The 18,892-nt window shown below is 37.0% G+C and overlaps 1 protein-coding gene and 1 long non-coding RNA gene across 2 annotated transcripts; both read right to left on the bottom strand.

Annotated features, from left to right (window-relative positions):
- Window positions 1-2: 2 nt before the first annotated feature.
- Window positions 3-2,165, bottom strand: LOC107046588 (the record flags this gene model as incomplete). Its single annotated transcript, XM_015269243.1, has 6 exons — window positions 2,123-2,165; window positions 1,902-1,924; window positions 1,776-1,828; window positions 1,506-1,649; window positions 1,344-1,428; window positions 3-121 (listed from the first exon to the last, which is right to left on the bottom strand). Coding segments are annotated over exons 3-6 (390 nt in total), but the record flags the coding sequence as incomplete, so codon positions are not given.
- A 614-nt stretch (window positions 2,166-2,779) lies between these two features.
- LOC107046589 lies at window positions 2,780-3,238 on the bottom strand. Its single transcript, XR_003783184.1, has 2 exons — window positions 3,090-3,238; window positions 2,780-3,031 (listed from the first exon to the last, which is right to left on the bottom strand). It is a non-coding gene; the product is annotated as an uncharacterized LOC107046589 (long non-coding RNA).
- Window positions 3,239-18,892: the final 15,654 nt, after the last annotated feature.

The following is an 18,892-nucleotide window of genomic DNA, read 5'->3' on the forward strand; positions in this document are numbered from 1 at the left end:
GCAGTGCTGATGGGGAAGACATTTGTTCGAAAATAATCTATGTTGGCTTCAATTGCCTGAACTGCCTCTTGCACTGTCACACAACTCTCCCGTGGCATGATGCAACTCAGTCTTTGGATACCTGAAAATAATAACCCCCAGTTTATAATAAAGTCACCTTCATGGTTGACATCAAATTCAAGCCATCATTACCAAAAAAAAATAGCTCACCAAAGTTTATAAGCTAACAACTCCCTACAAAATGAGAACGATAATGACGATGTGAATGAAAACACAGACCACATGCTAACTGATGAACCAACACACTCATTCCCTCGTTCCGTTGTCTAGTGTTGCGCCCCTCTGTTTAAGCTATACTCTTTGAAAATACCATGACGAAAATCTCGTAATTGTAAATCACTAATTACATACCAATAAATGATTAAAATCTCAGTATATCTCAGTTACTACTTTCAATAAGATTTTCGTCGACCGATAGTCTGTTTTGGTAATGATGGAATCATTTTTACCACTGTACACAGTCGGAGCGACTTGGGTAATTTCAATTATTTTTTTTCCGTCCCGGCGGGCGCAAAGTTACATTTCCCTCCCGCTTCGCGGGAGGGAACTCTGACTTTGCGCCTACGCCAAGACGGAAAATCGCGTTCTAACCACGGGAAGTAAAATAAAGGACCCTCAGCCGCGTGCTTACCAACCTCGCCTTCGGCTCGGCTAGTAATTGCACTGGCGGCTGAGGATCATTTATTTTCCCTCCCTAGGTTAGAAATATACTATTTCAGGCCTTGGAAGCCTTCAATATGTTAAGGTACATTTTATCAACATTTTTATTCAGATAATAGCGAAAAATTGACGCTTATTTAATTTTCACACATTTAACTTGCGATTTTTTACGGTTATTTATATTTTTTGATCATTTGAGGTTAAAACTATTTTTGACATTTCTATCATGGAAAAACCAAATTACACACCCCATGCGAATGAAAATCGTCGTCGATTCTTCTTTAAATGTTAGCTAAGTTATGAAATATGAAGTTATAACACTACAATCCACTCTTATATTCAATTATTTATTAAAACTGGCAAACAATGCTTGAGTAATTATGAATTGTCGTCCAATGATATTATATCCAATGACACAAATGAAGGGACGGTTTTAATATTTATGTATAGGACTAGAAAATGTGAGGCAATGTAATGAGTAGTGCTATTGAATTCTTCAGATTAAGAGGGGAAAACATTTATTGAATATTTAAATGCCACATGAAATTCCCATGCTAATACAAGATCTCATTATACTGGAATATTGCTAATGAGCAGAAATGCAACTAGATAATTTCACTTACAGTTATTCAAGTTGCATGGATTTACTCCCATCATCACTATAAACATCAATAGATACTGCTTACAACCATAAATTATCAAACTGACCTGCAATGTGAACATTTGAGACCCTTCAAATCAAATAGAACCAGATTATTTCAGGAAAAGCTCTCGATAAAACTCACCTTCAAAATTTGAACTGATTTTTGTCTTTTTTTCCAGTTCATCATGAGAGCTTTGACTTCGCCTATATTGGTACAACAGGTACGATTATGGCCCATGGTCCTTGCAATTCCCTCCGGTGGTAGAATTTTCTTTGACGTATACTCCTGTAAAATTTAGTCCAACATTTATTCTGATCAACTGGGGAATAATTATTCTAATGGTCGATTGCCCATTTGCAATTCATGATTCCACTCTCGAGGAGTGGTTAAAACATTTCTCAAAAAACTCACTTGACTTTCAGTCCCAAAATTCGTTTGAGAATCACCGACCATGTTTTCTTCAACTGCAATACAAGTGTTCTGATTTATAAGGATATATGTATATAAACACCGTCTAGGGAACTTCAGTATCCTTACCTCCGAGAGAGCTATCGAAGAAACTGTCAAGAAAATAGGAAAAAGTTAACAAACACGTGTAATATCGAGAAAACGGGAAGCAACTAGATTCTTCCCATATGACAGCATACTCTTCAAAAACTCGTGACATTTTCGCACGAAGAATACAAATTTTTCAAAAAATGAAATATATGATTTTATGATGAATATTATAAAATTAATGAATCTGGGATGGTTATTACTCCAAAAATGCAATACAGCATGCCTGCTCGACTGTGCTCCGAAATGAACATGGCGTCTATAGCCCTCTCCTTGAGCCACACTTTGCTTAACCCCCACTCCATCACCATTCACAGGCGTACTTTTTCAGGTGTGATCATAGGTAAAGTCAATGGAGATGTCTTTAATGAGAGCTAATGAGCCGTTCATTACAACTAAAAAAGTTCGTAAATAGTGAATTCTATGTTTTCGTTGGTAATCCATTGATTTATAGTTGATTGAGTGCAGATGAAAAATTAAAATTCACTCATATACCGTTCTGTACCATGGTTTCTATACATATCTATTTCCGAACATAATGCGATTGAATATTGGTTGATTAAACATACTTTTAGATGTACAAAAAGTGAAAGCCAAGTTTGTGTAACTAAAAATTCCACTTGTAGAAGTGAATTTACAATCACAAATTACCGATAGGGATTCCCAGTCTGATTTCAATGGAACTCATGTTATAAATTATTGATGAATTTTAATAACAAAATAATCCAAAATGAATGATGCTGAATTGTGTTGACTTTAGTTTGGAAAATTCTGACTTTCTCCCCAAGTCTCTCGTTCCTAAGGTGGAATCACAATTGCCTGAAATATTAATTTAATTGGGTGGAATGAAAACTTTTAACTCATTGTCATGAGAGAAAAAACTCCTTTTTGTATATTTGTATGTAACTGAATTATTTATGATCCAAAAAAATGATCCTATATATGCAACGTTCATTTACATCATCATTTTTCCTATAGACTTCGTAGATTCTTTCTGTTTTTAATTTATTTATAAATTATGAGTCGGAAAAAAAGCACTGTAACACTTTAGAACTAGGTGTCCTCTTCCTTTTTGTTTGCCTTGCGGTCTCCCAGCTTCCTTTCAGATTTCCCTGTAATGCAATTATGAGAAAAGAAATTTTGAATAGGTTCAATAATGATGATTTTTACCTTTGGCATATCTGAAGGTATTTATATCCCCAAAGTTTTGTTTCTTGACTCCTCTGATCTTTTATTCCACGAGCGATATACTGAATTTATACGTCTTTTCTCCATAATCCTGATAATATACTGCCAATGCTGTTACTCAGTGATGCAGCAAAACCTAAACAAAAAACATCAATCATTTGTGTGAAAACAAGACACATAATTAGGACAATTGAAAGATCAAATGCGAAAAGGAAATTAATCTCATTTACATTAAATAGTTATTTGCTGGCCTAGTCTAGCTCTCATGCTTCTCCACAAAAAAGACAATCACAAACTCATCTTCAAATTAACATGACTCATTTTATTTGATTCCTACTATTTCGCGAATATCTTGAGCACAAAGGGGTTGAGCAAAAAATATCAATAAACCTTTTTTGTAGAGAATTTCACGGCCTCCAAAAAAGGTTTCTTAACATAATCCCCTAAAATCCACTAGTTACAGAGATATTTCCCAAATATCTCCCCGCCCCCTCCCCAAATCATGACAACTCATCTCATCTTCCTATTTTCCATTTTCCCCTTCTCCTAATTATCCAAATATCTCCAAAATCACGAGATGTACGAAAAAAAAACAGGAGATCTTTTTTTTAGCTCACAAAGTGCCCACCAAAAAACGTCTGTTTGGTGAGGAACTAGTTTTAGGGTGGATGTGGGATGAAAATGTGGAGGGAGATGTTGGGAAAATTATGGTAGGCGGTTTATTAAAAAATCTCAATATATTTTCGTGGGATCGAACCACTTGTCACTATTGCCTTACACTCTTTGGTATAATTAATGTTGAATGTCTAATTTTCACTGATAATTGTCTTTTCATTTTATCTCGTTGAGTCACTGAAATTATACTGAACTTAATCAACAAGTTGGTGTACTGAACAAAGATATTAAATTTAGAATACTGATTGACTGAATACTTTAGATCATTATCGTAACGATACTTCTACACTACTGACTCTTCCGGGTGCCGCGCTGACCTGTGTCCGTTGACCCGAAAGTTCACGGAGATTTTCGGAGATGGCCGAGTTAGTCGACCGTGACCAATATGGAGATTTAGGCTGTATTTCGAACAACGTCTCTTGACATTTTCCCTCAAAGCCACCCCTTACCCCAATAACCGCTTATTTGCCAATGCCTGAAAAACACCCTCTTCCCTCAACCCCCAAATCACCTTTAAAAAATCCTCAAAACGCCTTACCATCGTAATTTATTGTTCCGGATTATCCGCTGTGGATTCATCAAAGTTCCTGAAAGTATCCACGTACAAAAGCGGCAGTTTGACCCCCAGAACTTCTTTGTTATCCATAAGACTCGTCACAAGTGGCCATGAGCCTCTGACAGACTCGAGCTCCCATTGAATTTGCCTTTGTAATGGCTCTGAAGAATCATTATCCTCGTTAGCCCACATGGGCTCACTGGACCCCTCTTTCTTGATCCAAATGTCAATCCTCTCCAATTCCCCCTCATTTCGAAAATCGTACGGAACTTTGTGCACTTGAAGGGGCCCTGAGGACCCCGGCCCATGTCCAAGTAGGGCTCCAGCGGTCCCAGGAAGGTCCAAATCCCCCTCGTCTCGTAGAACAATCAATAGATCATCGATAACTGTGCTTCAGGCTCTTCCAATTCTTCACTGCCCAATTTGTCAGCTTCTGGCTGAACATCGACCGATCCTTGTCTCTCAGGAGGTCATCACCAATATTCATATTCTGCTGGCCCTGATTGCTGTCCTTCAGTGCCATTTGACAGAACTTGTCAAAAAAAAAACCCACACTCTCGTCGACACTATTGTCGAAAGTCTTCTTAAAACTTATTATCTGATGATCACTCACGTCGATTAATCATACACAGCCTTATCACAAATTTTCAAATAATCGTAAATACTGTCATTTGAAGATTATCCCCACGTTATTCAACAATAAACTCATATCGATATATGTAATTTTACATTTTGAGAAGGATAAAATTGAATGGCATAACATTTGATAAACGGTGGATAGTGTTGATTACTCATTTGCAACATGTGTGGACATCTATGTTTGTCACCAGAAATCACATTGAGATATGTAAAGGCATCGAGGATTCTAACCTCTCCAAGAATGTTATGATGATATTACATGATACTGAACGGTATTGCCGATAACACAGGAACCATTGAGAGCAGCTGGTCGGAGGTGGGGGAATCAATCAAAATTGTTTATTTGCAATTAATTGAGTAATAATGAATGTACAAACGAAACAAAATGAAATTCATGATGTACAAACGATTTCCTATCGAATTCACCCCTAATCAACCCCTATCAAGCAATTTTTGATTTCCTTCCGGCCAGCGTCATGGCAAAAATTAAAAAATTGATATTAATTAATGAGTGAATGTACAAACAAAATTTTTCATAGTACAATCATGTACTAACGATGTACAATCGAGTACATAAGGTCGTTTTTATAATTAGTGACCTATTCCGGCTAAGTACCTGGGGGTGGATATTCTTCTTCTGGCCCTACTGCCGAGTTACCGGCACAGGTAGCTCGCCCAGCCGTTAGAATCGACCGTGGCGCCCCACCTCTGTTGGGGTCTCACTTATTCTGGCTGCGACTCCTGTCGACTTGATCGACCCCGTTGGGATATCGACACTGCCGCCATCTCCCGGCATTCCCCCTACGGGTCTTGTATTATCATTATATACACTCACATTAATTTCAATCAATTGATAGAAAACAATGTTATAAACAGTCCAAATATAAACTAATAATTCGTCTATCCACTTTTATTGTGTTTTCAGATATCATTTCCCCCTTTTTAGCCCCAGAAAATGACAATCCTAATAGCCACGCAACAGCCACGCAAATACCGTGGCTGTAGCGTGGCTCCTGGATTCCCAGGGATGCAAAATTGTCTCAAAATTTTTAAAGTTTTTGACTTTTTTTTATTAGAAAGTATAGTCCAAAAGAAGAAAAATGAGCGCAATCGAAGCTCTAACTAGGGTAAACTGCCCAGTAGATGGACGCCTAAGAAAACCGCCCAGTAGATGGACGTTTATTTTTTAGCAATTGAAAAAAAAAATTGATGGAATAAAAATCGTCACTCAGGGGTTAAGAATCACAACAGTTAGTGAAAATTCAAAGCAATAATTCACATTTCAGTATTTTTTTGCGTAATTCCCTATCCAAAAGTAGCTTGTCCATCTATAGAGCAGTGTCCATCTACTGGGTAGCTTACCCTAAATTATTGGCAAAGATATTGAAGATTTGATTTTTTTTTCTTCTGATTTTTTTTCAATTCTAATTACGAGTCACTAAGAATAACAGAAAATTTGAATCCATAGATTTTGTCGGAAATTTTCTCAGTTTTTCGAAAAAATATTGTCTTTGATGTATCTATATATTTTAGCATGCAAGACTCAAAAATAAATTTAAAAACCGTCTTTCGGTGTCCTTATCTATTATTTTTGCTTCCGAATGGAAGCCTTGTAATCGATGATTTTTACGATCTCGTAATTTTGCTTGGAAATGATGTAGAATGTCATGAAACGTGAAAATATGATGTTTTTAGAAAATGTATGTATGTATGTCTGAATGTGTATGCCGATTTTTCGGATATTTTTAATAAATCCCGCCGAGAAAAAGGACTAAAGTTTTTGAGCTAAAAATTTGAAATTTCGTCGGATAATTGGTATTATTTTGGAGCATTTGTGGACGCAAGTTCAGATTAATCGGCCCAGTAGTTTCCGAGATATAGCAATTTCTCAAAAATGTTTTCTCCTTAATATCTCATAAACTACGTGACCGAATTGAAGTTTTTTGACGGGGAAAGTATTCCTTACGATAGGCAAATTGTAAAAACAACTTCAAAACGTCAAGCCGCCAAGCGCGCTCAAATTTGAACTACGAAAAAACTGATTTGCCGCCAACGCCGAAAAGTCCATTTTAGTTGCAAAATGCAAACAATTTATGAAAAAGTTGATTTAAAAATCTGAAAAAAATCAGGATGCATCTTGACCTTTCACAGAATGTCTCTGGGAGAGGAAATTTTTTAAAAAACATTTTTCATTTTTTCAGGAATCCTCATTTTTCTCTTTTTTTTCATTTTTTAATCAAAATTTGCCATAACATAACTTTTGATCGAGTTATCTTATTGGAATAAGAATAAAAGGTGATTTTTTCTCGTTCTCTCCCCTCCATTTTCACTTTTTTGACCTTTTCACTCAATTTTCATATTTAACTTATTATTTGTTGATAAACTACAAAAATTGTTGTTTTTTCAATATATAATCTGACGGGAAAAATTTCTGATTAAGCTCGATAGCTTTATCCCAAACATGAGTCATTGGGATCAATCTTGACTTTTTTCATATTTTTTTTGGCATTTGTTAACGTAGATTTTTAATAATAAAAGGAAAAGTTTTCGATTTTTGGCTTTTCTCCAATGTCTAAAAATTCTTTATTTTTTTTAAATTTTTTGCTATTGTGGCATTTTTTTATATTTTCAATACTTACTCCACATTCTCCGCGTAGCGGAACTTCTGCAAACGGTTCCTTTGCTTATTTCCTCCAAAAATATGAAAAAATTACAAAAAAAATTTTTTGTTAACAATCAATGGTACACAAACTCAATTGGAGCTTCTGTTTTGCACCTCTGTACTTATAGTGCTAATTTGATGAGAAATTATATTGATGAAAATTTTTATCTTTCAATTCGAATTTAAACAAGAATCAAAATTTGTAGGCGCCAGGTCTAAATTAAGTATCCTTGGGATTATTATGCGAGAAAGAACTCTCTACCGATGCCTCATCAGAAATTCTTTGAACCCACTCGAGATGTGATTGTTAACAACAATTTTTCTGGTAATTTTTTCATATTGGAGGAAATTAGCAAAGGAAACATTGCAGTTCCGCTACGCGGAGAATGTGGAGGGTGGGGGGATCAAGCGCGTGGAGTGGGGTGTGCCCGACGACATTTCCCTAAATTTAAAGTAATAGATAGCTCACTAAGTATTGAAAATATGAAAAACTACCAACATTTCAAAAAATTAAAAAAAAATCGAAGAATTTTTATACATTGAAAAAATGACAAAAATCAAAAAATTTTCCTTTTATTACTAAAAATCTACGTTAACAAATGCCAAGAAAAATATGAAAAAATTCAAGATTGATCACAATGACTCAAGTTTGGGATAAAGCTACTGAGCTTGATCAAAATTTTTTCCAGTCACATTATATATTGAAAAAACAACAATTCTTTTACTTTATCAACAAATAATAAGTTAAATGTGAAAGTTGAGTGAAAAGGTCAATAGAGTGAAAATGGAGAGGAGAGAACGAGAAAAATCATCTTTTGTTCTTATTCCAATAAGATAACTGGATCAAAAGTTATGTTATGGCAAATTTTGGTTAAAAAATGAAAAAAAAAGAGAAAAATGGGGACTCCTGAAAAATCGAAAAATGTTTTTTAAAAAATTTCTTCTTCTGGAGACATTCTGTGAAGGTTCAAGATGCATCCTGATTTTGTTCAGATTTTTTAATCAACTTTTTCATAAATTATTTGCGTTTTGCAACTAAAATGAACTTTTCGGCGTTGGTGGCGAATCAGCTTTTTCGTAGTTCAACTTTGAGTGCGCTTGGCGGCTTGAAGGTTGAAATCACTGTTGGGAATCCTAGTGGTATGAAAGACTGAGCGACACGCTGAGTGAGATCGTGTAAGGCACGTCTGCCGAGTACGGTATATTTGACCAGACTAATGATACAGTTTTGGGCTAGGCTTCAGGTCAAGTATTGTGATTGTGTATGTCAGTATGACTGTGTATAAACATAGGGTGAGTGTGATCTTGGATGATAGACGCATCATCGGTGAATCCCAACACTTCCCCTCAACGATGATGTATCGTCATCATACCTGTATGTGTGCGTTGACATATATTGTTTTCTATGAGTTTAGAACTAAGAAAATGTGGACGGATGTACTACTAAATGGTAGTTACTTTTTCGATACAAATAATTTCGTATGATATGAAAACAAGCCAATTTGCAACAGATTACAGGATCACTTCCCCTCAATGGCGAATGCATGAAAAAACTGTTTATACTGTTGAACCTTATCCGTTATTAGTTGTCGTTTATTCATTGTACTCGATTCCTATCCCGAAGTTCAATACTGTAAATACTAGGCAGTCTCACACTGGACACAGGTACTTCCCCTCAATTCCAATCCGATGGAGAAAATTCGCGTTGTTTACGTTTGAGGCAACGACTTCCCCTCAATTCCGATGAGATGATATTTCTATTGTGTGTTCTTGATGGTCAATGACAGTTGAAGGAATGCATCCAAGAGTGTCTTCAATGCCCCGTTGTTGTCCTCATGTCTATGCGAGCAGCTGATCATCGTTGTTCTCTCCGATGCTTCCCCTCAACGGTGATCAGTTGCGTGCTTTGAATAAGACACGTATCAGGAGCATGCCCATAGTTTCCCCTGCAGGCTGCTTCTCCATATCACCCTTGAAGGGCTGCTGCTTCCCCTGAACGGCAATTCCATGGCAAGAGAAAAATTTTCATGGAATTATCATTGGCAAAAACGATCGTTCCTCTCTCGATGAGATGTTCATCTTTGCTGACAGTTTTCGAGTTGGCAATAGAAACTGTCAACACACGGTCAAAACATTTTATGTCCCTTTCCTAAACTGAATAATTCCTCACCGCTCAGGAACACGAACCACAATAACTGATGTTTGGTAGCCTTGAGTGCTCTGAACATTGTTAAACACCAGCGCTTGTTGATTTTCTCGCCTTCTCACAAACTTATCTCAACAGTTTTCTCGTGTCCTTTTCCAGATCGATCCCATATAATCCCATATAATTGTCCCAATCATTTATCACTTCATGGTCCGTTTTAATTCTTCCCCGTTGCTGGTGCTAATCCTAATGCACGCAAACGGTTGGAATGAAGAGCTAAGATGGCGAGTGTCTATGCCCCAAACCGGCTGATGCTCCGACCCGCTGCACTACCCACGCATCACATAGAACACTCTAAGTCCATTTGTCCCAATCGTTTTTGCATCCGCATGGCTAACGAAAAGCCGAAAACGATACGAGACAACCATCGTTGTATGTCCTCAGACCAGAAAACCTCCACTTCCGGTGAACAAAGACACACCTCCGTAGTTTCACCTGATTGCGCAGACCCAATAGTTTCACCTGATTTCGCAGACTTGAAGGCATCCGTTCCTCTCCGAACAGACAACCCTTTTGTAGTTTCACGTGATTCCGCACTCCTTTAACTTAGCTGGTGGTCACGTTCACACCTCGTGGACGACACACCCCACAAACTTGGTAGTTTCACCTGATTCCGCAGATACGATGGCTTTCGTTACTCCCGAACCGATTTTTCTCTGCACATGCTCACAGCCTATCAGTAACAGGAGAACTAGCACAGACTTAACTCTTTTTTCAATCGCGGCCCAACTCGTATCACTTCATCCAGGCGTTGACCTGGGCCCATAACCTGTTGGGAATCCTAGTGGTAGGAAGGAATGAGTGACACGCTGAGTGAGATCGTGTAAGGCACGTCTGCCGAGTACGGTATATTTGACCAGACTAATGATACAGTTTTGGGCTAGGCTTCAGGTCAAGTATTGTGATTGTGTATGTCAGTGTGACTGTGTATAAACATACGGTGAGTGTGATCTTGGATGATAGACGCATCATCGGTGAATCCCAACAATCACGAAAATGCCGCCACTGACTTTTTTGTAGGAAATTTTATGCTCTACAAATTGAGTCGTATGCATTTTTATCCTATCTATCACGGTTTCATCGGCGTAAAGCAAAAAAGGTCCCGTGGACGCTTAATTATGCAGTTTTGAATTTTTTTAAACAATTTCCCGGTTTGCAACAATCCCAAAAACTTAGTATGTGTTTCATATCATTCTTTCGCATGATATCTCATGGCTTTTATCCTTCTTCTATCATCCTTGATTTCGGACAAAAAAAAGTCCTTATTTGACTGGCCTATGATTTTTCAATCAATATCCCTAAATCTACGGTAGATGGAAAAAATTTCATACGAGCTTTTTTGTAGATCACATTCTACTCTATAAAAAAGATCATTGCCAAAATTTCTCTTTTTCCGTTAGATTCCGAGATGTTTTCAGAAAACTAATTTTTTGGGAAGAATAAATTTTGTACCTCTCTCCATTTTGCCTCATAATTCTTCAGAGCACCAGAATTACAAATAGTTAGGGAAGAGTGGTGCAAAATAAAACAGTGGGGTGAAATGAAACGGCGGGGCAAGATGGAACGGTAGGAAAAAATGAAAATAAAGCGCAATTCAGACAACTTTTTTTTTTCATCTAATGTGAGGTCAAAAATGATATTTCGGGGTTGAGTCAGTGATATCAGTTTACTATATAGTTTTTGTTATTTGGTAATCTAAAGGAGAAAAAATTTGATAAGAACCTTTTTTATAGACAATTTCAAGGGCTATAAGAAAGGTTATTATAAGAATTTTGCTATCTTGATTATAAAATAATTCGAGGTTAAGTCAGTGACAACATTACATTTTGCAGTTTTTGGCTATTATTTCGTAATCTAAGGGAGATAGAAGAATTTGAATGGGAACCTTATTCGTAGAAAATCTCAAGGGCTACAAAAAAAGTTTTACAAAGTTTTAGAACTGTCCTGAATTTGTTTAAAAATTTGAGAAACTTGAAGAATTTTCTCGAAATTTCCATAAGTTTCTTGCAATTATTCAAACTTTCTAAAAACTTGGAGAATTTCTAACAAATTTCTAGGAGTTTTTGAAATTCCTCAAAAATTTCTAAAGGCTGCTTGAATATCTCCGAAGTTTCTTGAAACTTGAAGAAATTCCTCGAATTCATTTGAAATTCCCGAAACTTGGAGAATCCCCTCAAAATTCCTAGAAATTCGGAGAATTTTCTCACGTTCTCTACAAAATTTTAGCATTTCTCCAAGGGGGTAATCACTCATGAAATCTGGTGTACCGATGAGAATGAAATCCCATGAAATCTTTTGAAATCTCATGAAATCTTGAAATCCTAGAATTCCATTGAAATCCTGTGAAATCCTTTGAAATCTTGCGAAATCCTTTGAAATCCAGTGAAATCCCTTGAAATCCCGGGAAATCCAATGATTTTTTTTTTGAGAAATTTATGGAATTTTGAGGAGAAATTCATGAATTCCATGGAATCTTTCTTTTATTTTTATTATTTATTTTTATTTTATTTATTTTTCTTTTTATTATTTAAAGTTAAACATCACTAGGGTGACAAGGAGATAGTCAAATTTCATGAAGGTTAAATATCATGAGAATCACAAGGGGAATGTCGAATTCACGAGAGTCACAAGGAGATGGTTAAATGTCACGAGGGTCAAACATCCTGAGGGTCACGAAGGTCCCAAGAGGAAGATCAAAATTCGCGAAGATCAAATATTATGAGGGTCACAAGAGAATGGTCACACTTAATGAGAGTCATGAGGATGAAAAGAGGAAGGTCAAATTTTACGAAGGCCACGAAGATCACAACCAGATCATATTTCACCAGGTTCAAACGTCACAGTTAATGAGGGTCATGAGTTTCATAGGGGGAAGATCAAATTTCACGAGGGTCATGAAGGTCACAACGAGAAGATCATATTTCAACATTTACTCAATTCCGTTGTGCATACCGACAGCGGGCTAGTTTATGGACTTGACCTTCATGAAATATGATTTTGTTCACTTGAGCTCGTGACCCCCGTGATGTTTGACCCTCGAGACATTTGACTATCTCCGTGTGACTCTCGTGACGTTTGACCCTCTCGAAATCTGACCTTCCACTCGTGATGTTTGACCCTCGTGAAATTTGAGCATCTCCTTGTGAGCCTTGTCAAACTCGACGCTCATGACATTTGACGTGCCTCTATTGTGACCCTCATGCAATTTGATCTTTCCCATGTAGCCCCCGTGACCCTCGTGAAATTTGACCTTGCCCTTCCTTTTGCGATCCGGGTGACGTTTGACTCTCGTGTGATTGGAAATTTTAGGAAATTTTTCAGGTCCTCGAAATTTTCTGAAATCTTATGAATTCCGTTGAAGTCCCAAGTTTATTACACACATTGCATGTTTCAAATTATACAATTTTGCAAACAAAGTGATTTATAAAAATCTCAATTTATTTAGTAATTCTATATGACCGTAGCCAGGTGATTGAGAGATTTTATTCTATCACATATTAACCAGGATATGATTTCGCTGTTACCTATATAAAATTGTTGCATTGAGAGAATCGTCTATGACAATTTTCTTTCTTTCTTCCCCATTTTCCATGATTTTCAAAAATAATACACATTCGTCATATTTGACTGCTGATGACCAATTGGGGGTCTCTTGAACATTTTCACATTATTATGTAAATCAACAAAACTAAACGGCACACTCTATAGTTACGTCCTCCATTGTTCGCGAAAGTACAAAATTCGTATACACAATTAATTCTTAAATGTTACATACAATTAATTTTTTCAGCATTCCCCCACTACTGCCATTCAGTAAACCGACCGAAGCGCCACCAATAACTACCTCATGACCCCAACTATGGTCTTGCTTCGGAAAACGTTAGTTCGGCCTCCTGGTCTCTATTCTTCATGCTTGAAATCTAGTGTACACGTTTTTTTGGAGTGATTACCCCTTCGGCATTTCCTAGAATACCGTTAGATGGTGCTTGTGGTCCAGGGTCATTCCGCGAATCAACCCCCAAGATCAAATGTAAGACATGTAAAAAACCGAAAAATAAAAAAAAATGATGCATGAAAACTGAAAAATTGAAAATAAAGAACTTCCGAAAGTTGTAAATTAAACTCACTGAAAAAATGATACTGATTATTTTTTCAACCCAAATTTCCGTCAACAGGATTGGTCCATTCGACGTCACGTGGTACCAAGGACCATGGTATTATACTGATAATTTTTTGATAATTTTCTCTGGTAGTTCCTATATATTAAAAACAAAACAATACCCAGTCGAATTAACCCAAGATGTCAATGACAGATTCAATTCGATTGTAATTCCTCGTGGCTTTGACGTAAAAATGAGTAGATTTGGAGAGCATTCCCTACAAACCATCGACGAAAAAGTGAAGGGAAATGTTCCAGTTAATACAGTGAAATCGAAAAAAACAGTCTGGAATCAGTTTACAACTTTCTGTGATGAAAGAAAATACACGTTACGTGCGGACACTAGTGTTGAGCAATTGGCAAATATCCTCAAAGACTATGCTTACAACATGAAGAAAATCAATGGAGATGATTATAAAGAGGGCACCGTCAAATCAATGTGGAATCAGACTGCTAAATTACTCCAGGAAAAATATTTGAACGACTTCAACATCAACGTCAATCCATTTTCTGATGCTGTTTTTAAAACAGCGAGAGGAGCCCGCGATGCAAAACGCAGAGCACTCCAAGCGATTCCAGAAAAGCGGAAAGCGAGTGCAGTAGCATTGGGACAAGAGGATTGGGATACAATGATCAACGTGTGGGATGAAGAAACCCCTGATGGTCTGCAAAAAAAATTATTTATGATTATTTCGGTGGAATTGGCTTGGAGAGGCGGTGAGGGCTGTATGGCATCGATTCATCACTTCAAAGAAGAGCAAGGGAATGATGGAAGTGAGACGGGGCGTATTGAATACAATCCCATTTTTACCAAGACCACACAAGGGGGTGACAAAAAGTGCGCGGACAGCAAATGGTTAATTGAAAATCAAGAATTCCCTGATAAATGTCCAGTGAGGCTTATTAAGAAATTATGTGAGAAGAGAAATGTGAAATTGAAGAGCGACAGACTATTTCTGACCCCAAATCCTTTTTGGAAAAATAAAGGCAGTGAGTGGTTCAAAGATTCTCCAATAGGCCAAAACACAATTTCGAAATGGGTGAAGGAATCAGCTCAGAAAGCTGGGCTTGATGTTGACAACAAAAAGATTACTAATCACTCCAGTCGTGCAACAGCTGTGTCCAATTTGGCAAAATCGGGAATCGGTGAACAACAAATCATCAAACTCACTGGACACGCGAACAGTAATTCCATTAAGCCCTATCTTCAACTTGACCCCGAACACCACGAAGGAATTATTAAGAAATTACGAAAAAATCAAACCACTGAAGTCAATACGACGAACGTCATACCATGTACTTCCTCTGGGATTATTACTGACAATTCTGACACGAAGAAAACATCCACCAACATCTACAACAATTGTATTTTCAACTGCAATACCCTCAATTTGAATTAAAATATTTTTGTTTCGAAAATAAAATTTGTATTTCACAACTGTGAGGTTCGTCTCATGGAACAATCCTGTCGACAGAAATTTGGTTTGAAAAAATAATCCCCCGAATGCCGCTCGAGCTTCAAAATTAATCGAGTATTTCCCTCAAGGTTCCCTGCAAACAAACGACGTCGTCAAGTTTTTCAGGAAAAATCACTCGCGCTTCGCGCTCGTGATTTTTATACCTGAAAAACTTGACTCCTTCATTTGTTTGCAACGAACCTATCGGGAAATACTCGATAATTTTGAAGCTCTCGTGGTATTACAAGTGAAAAATTAGGTCTGTTGCTGGTCTCTCGCTGCGTTCGCTCCCGTCGTGCACTCGTTGATCAGGGGTGGGTTGAAATGGGTGTGACCCATGACGGGTCAAACCAATAGCTTCCCGACTGATTCCCTTTTTTTTGATTCATTAGAAAATGATACACACGAATTCTAAGAGTTTCATACCAATAACTCAACAACCGCTGAGATGATTTGGCTTAACATCCAATCACAATCAAGTGACATGACAATACGTCGATTGCAAAAAATTGATCCCAATCCCATCATTATTATATAACAAAACGTTCATTTAGCTGAAAATCGACGTTTTCTAGCGGTTTTTCACATATTTTTTCCGAATAACTAAACAAACGCTGAGGCAATTGTGTTCACAATCTAATCAGTTCTAAGTTTCATGAAAATGCATCGATGAAAAAAAAAAATGAATTGCATCGTTTGTTCAAGAGAAATCGTAGCACACAATTTTGACCACATACACACACACACACACACACACACACACACACACACACACACACACCCACACATCCACACCTACAGACCGGCCTCTAAAAAATGTCAGGGAGTTTGTAGGCGTTATGAAACGTGGAGAAATCATGAAATATCCGTATTCGATTATCGGGGTCATTACAATAGCTTCCTCCCTTCGGGTCGGGAAGCTAAAAAATGATAACTGAAAAACTGCAAAATGTCAAAATGAAAACTTCTGACAAAAATGTTATTCTCAAATAGATAAAAAAGAGGTAAATAAACAATCAAATTCGGAAAATGGAAACTCAAATTGGAATTTGGAGAATTTCACAGGAACTGGAAAAGTTTTGGGAACAAAAGAAACGGCAAAAAAAAAGTCCGGGGGTACACCTTTTTTTCATTCATTTGAGAATGACATTCTCGTCAGAGGTTTTTATCTTGAGATTATTCGGTTTTTTATTTTTCAGTGGGTTTAATTCAAAACTTTTGTCGGGGATTTTTAGCTGTTAACTGCTTATTACACGGCGGTGGCATGAAATAACTTCCCTTATCGGGGAGCTAAAAAAGGTCCTATAGGTTTTCCTAAACAAAATTCATTACTGGTCCATTTTGCCCCGCGTTCCATTTTGCCCCACCGTTCCATTTTACCCCATTCTCTCCTATTTGTCAGGAAATTTTCTGAACTTTACGATGAAAAAAAGGTGAGGAATGACCCCAAATGACCGTTTCAAACTTTCTTTTTGAGTTTTCCACGTCAAAATGCATCGATACATAAAAAACATTATAATTTTTTTTCATGTTCTTGATGGCTCGTAATGAGAATTGGAAAAAAAAAGTTTTCAGAAGAAAACAAAAATTCAATTTTTAATTGATGAAGAATAAAAAAAAATACAATTTTGAGGCAGTTTTTTAAATGTAGAATTGGCGGATTCGCTCAAAGAAAACACTATTTCAAATCCGTTTTGACTTTCTAATATGAGAAGCGCTTTCATGGAAGAAAATGAGTTAAGAAACTTTTCGTTGAGTTGAGCTTTTCTCACAGTTGAATGTTTGTTTCTACAACGAATATGGCGTCTTTATTGCTTCCGATCTCTCCGACAGCGTCACTACCCCTACCATTGTCTAACAGCGCCGTAAGCGATGAGATTTGGCGAAATTCTATCAAAGCCTATAATACAGGAACTCGACCCCCCTGATAGCGGGACTGCTACTGACGAGTTACCGGCACATCCAGCTCGTCCAGAGGCCTGAATCGACCGTAGCGCCATTTCACTTACTATTTCAGCTTGGGGTCACCTGCTCCTACAGAACTGAGCCTCTACTTTAGTCAATCCTCTTTGGGCGAGATTTTAGTCTTTGAGTTCCATCCTTTTTAATAAAAGACACCAGCACAAAAACTCGAATTGAAAAAAGTCGAACTCGAAATATCTCGAATGAAAATAAGCTTCAGGGAGAAGGCCGACAGATGGCATTGGAAAAAAAATGGCCTCTGCGAATTGGGCATTTTCATGAGCGACATTTGCGAAAATGAGCGCGAGATTCAAAGTGTGTTTTTAGACTGAAATAAGGAACGAGCAAAGAATTCATCATCATATCTATCAGATAATATTGTTCGCATATGCCCACATTAATTTGGTTATTACAAAAGAAAATATTGTGAAATCTATGTGAATTCCAAGAAAAAAGTAAAAGTCATAAATAAAAATGATGTCGGAGTGTCATGTGACTTTGAACACTGCATTCTGATTTGCCGAAATCAAAACATTAGTTAACTAAAAAAAAATTACAAATTTGTCGAGTTTTCGCATCAATTTCACAAATCTCTCGGACTCTCTAAAAAAAATGGAAAAAATTCTCAGATTTTAAGGACAATTCAAGTAAATTTTCAGTTCATGGAATCATGGAATGGAATCCTTACTTTTAAAAAAGCATGCGCAATATCTCGAATCGAAAGTAAAAATTCAAACATCCTTACTAAATCCTCTTAATAAAAAAGTATCTTTCCTTATTTCCTTTATAAAAAAAGCATGCATTGGAAACTGTCATGGCGGAGGACATGTAAAAAGTGTCATGGCGGCGGATGAAGGACGCATTCTCATGTGAACTTTCATGAGAATGAGCAATGGGGCCGCGACGGCGCTGTTCAAGAAAGCGTGCGTAAAATACAAATCGGATTCTCTATGCGAAATGAGAAGTTGTTCGAATGATGATTGATAATTGGATAACTTGAAAGCCAAAAATGGAATGAAACAAGTGGGAAATTACGTTTATCGTCATATAGTATTGTTATTTTTGCTTATTGTTATATTTATCACACATGCAGTCACTCAAAAATATGTTTTGGGTGTTTGGGAAATTGCTTTTTTCTCCAGAATATAGTATGGTTTTTTTTGCTAATAAATTAGCAATACACTTCCGAATGGTCATTTTGCATATTATTTTCTTCTGTCGTATATAATTCATCGTTTGATAATCCTCTTTTTTTTTCTATTCATAAAAGACACGAAGGGTAAAACTCGCATTGAAAAAAGTTGAACGCCAAAAGTCGAACTCAAAATAGCTCGAATGAGGACGAACTTCGGCGGAGACATCGACAGATGGCATTGAAAAAAAACGGGTACTATAAAGGGAAATCTTCATAAATAATTTCGCGAAAATGGGCGCGACTTTTGAAGAGCATTTCTAGCCTGAAATAAGAA

This window comes from Diachasma alloeum, unplaced genomic scaffold (assembly GCF_001412515.2).
Source record: "Diachasma alloeum isolate Michigan unplaced genomic scaffold, Dall2.0 Dall_scaffold_01530, whole genome shotgun sequence".
Taxonomy (NCBI): domain Eukaryota; kingdom Metazoa; phylum Arthropoda; class Insecta; order Hymenoptera; family Braconidae; genus Diachasma; species Diachasma alloeum.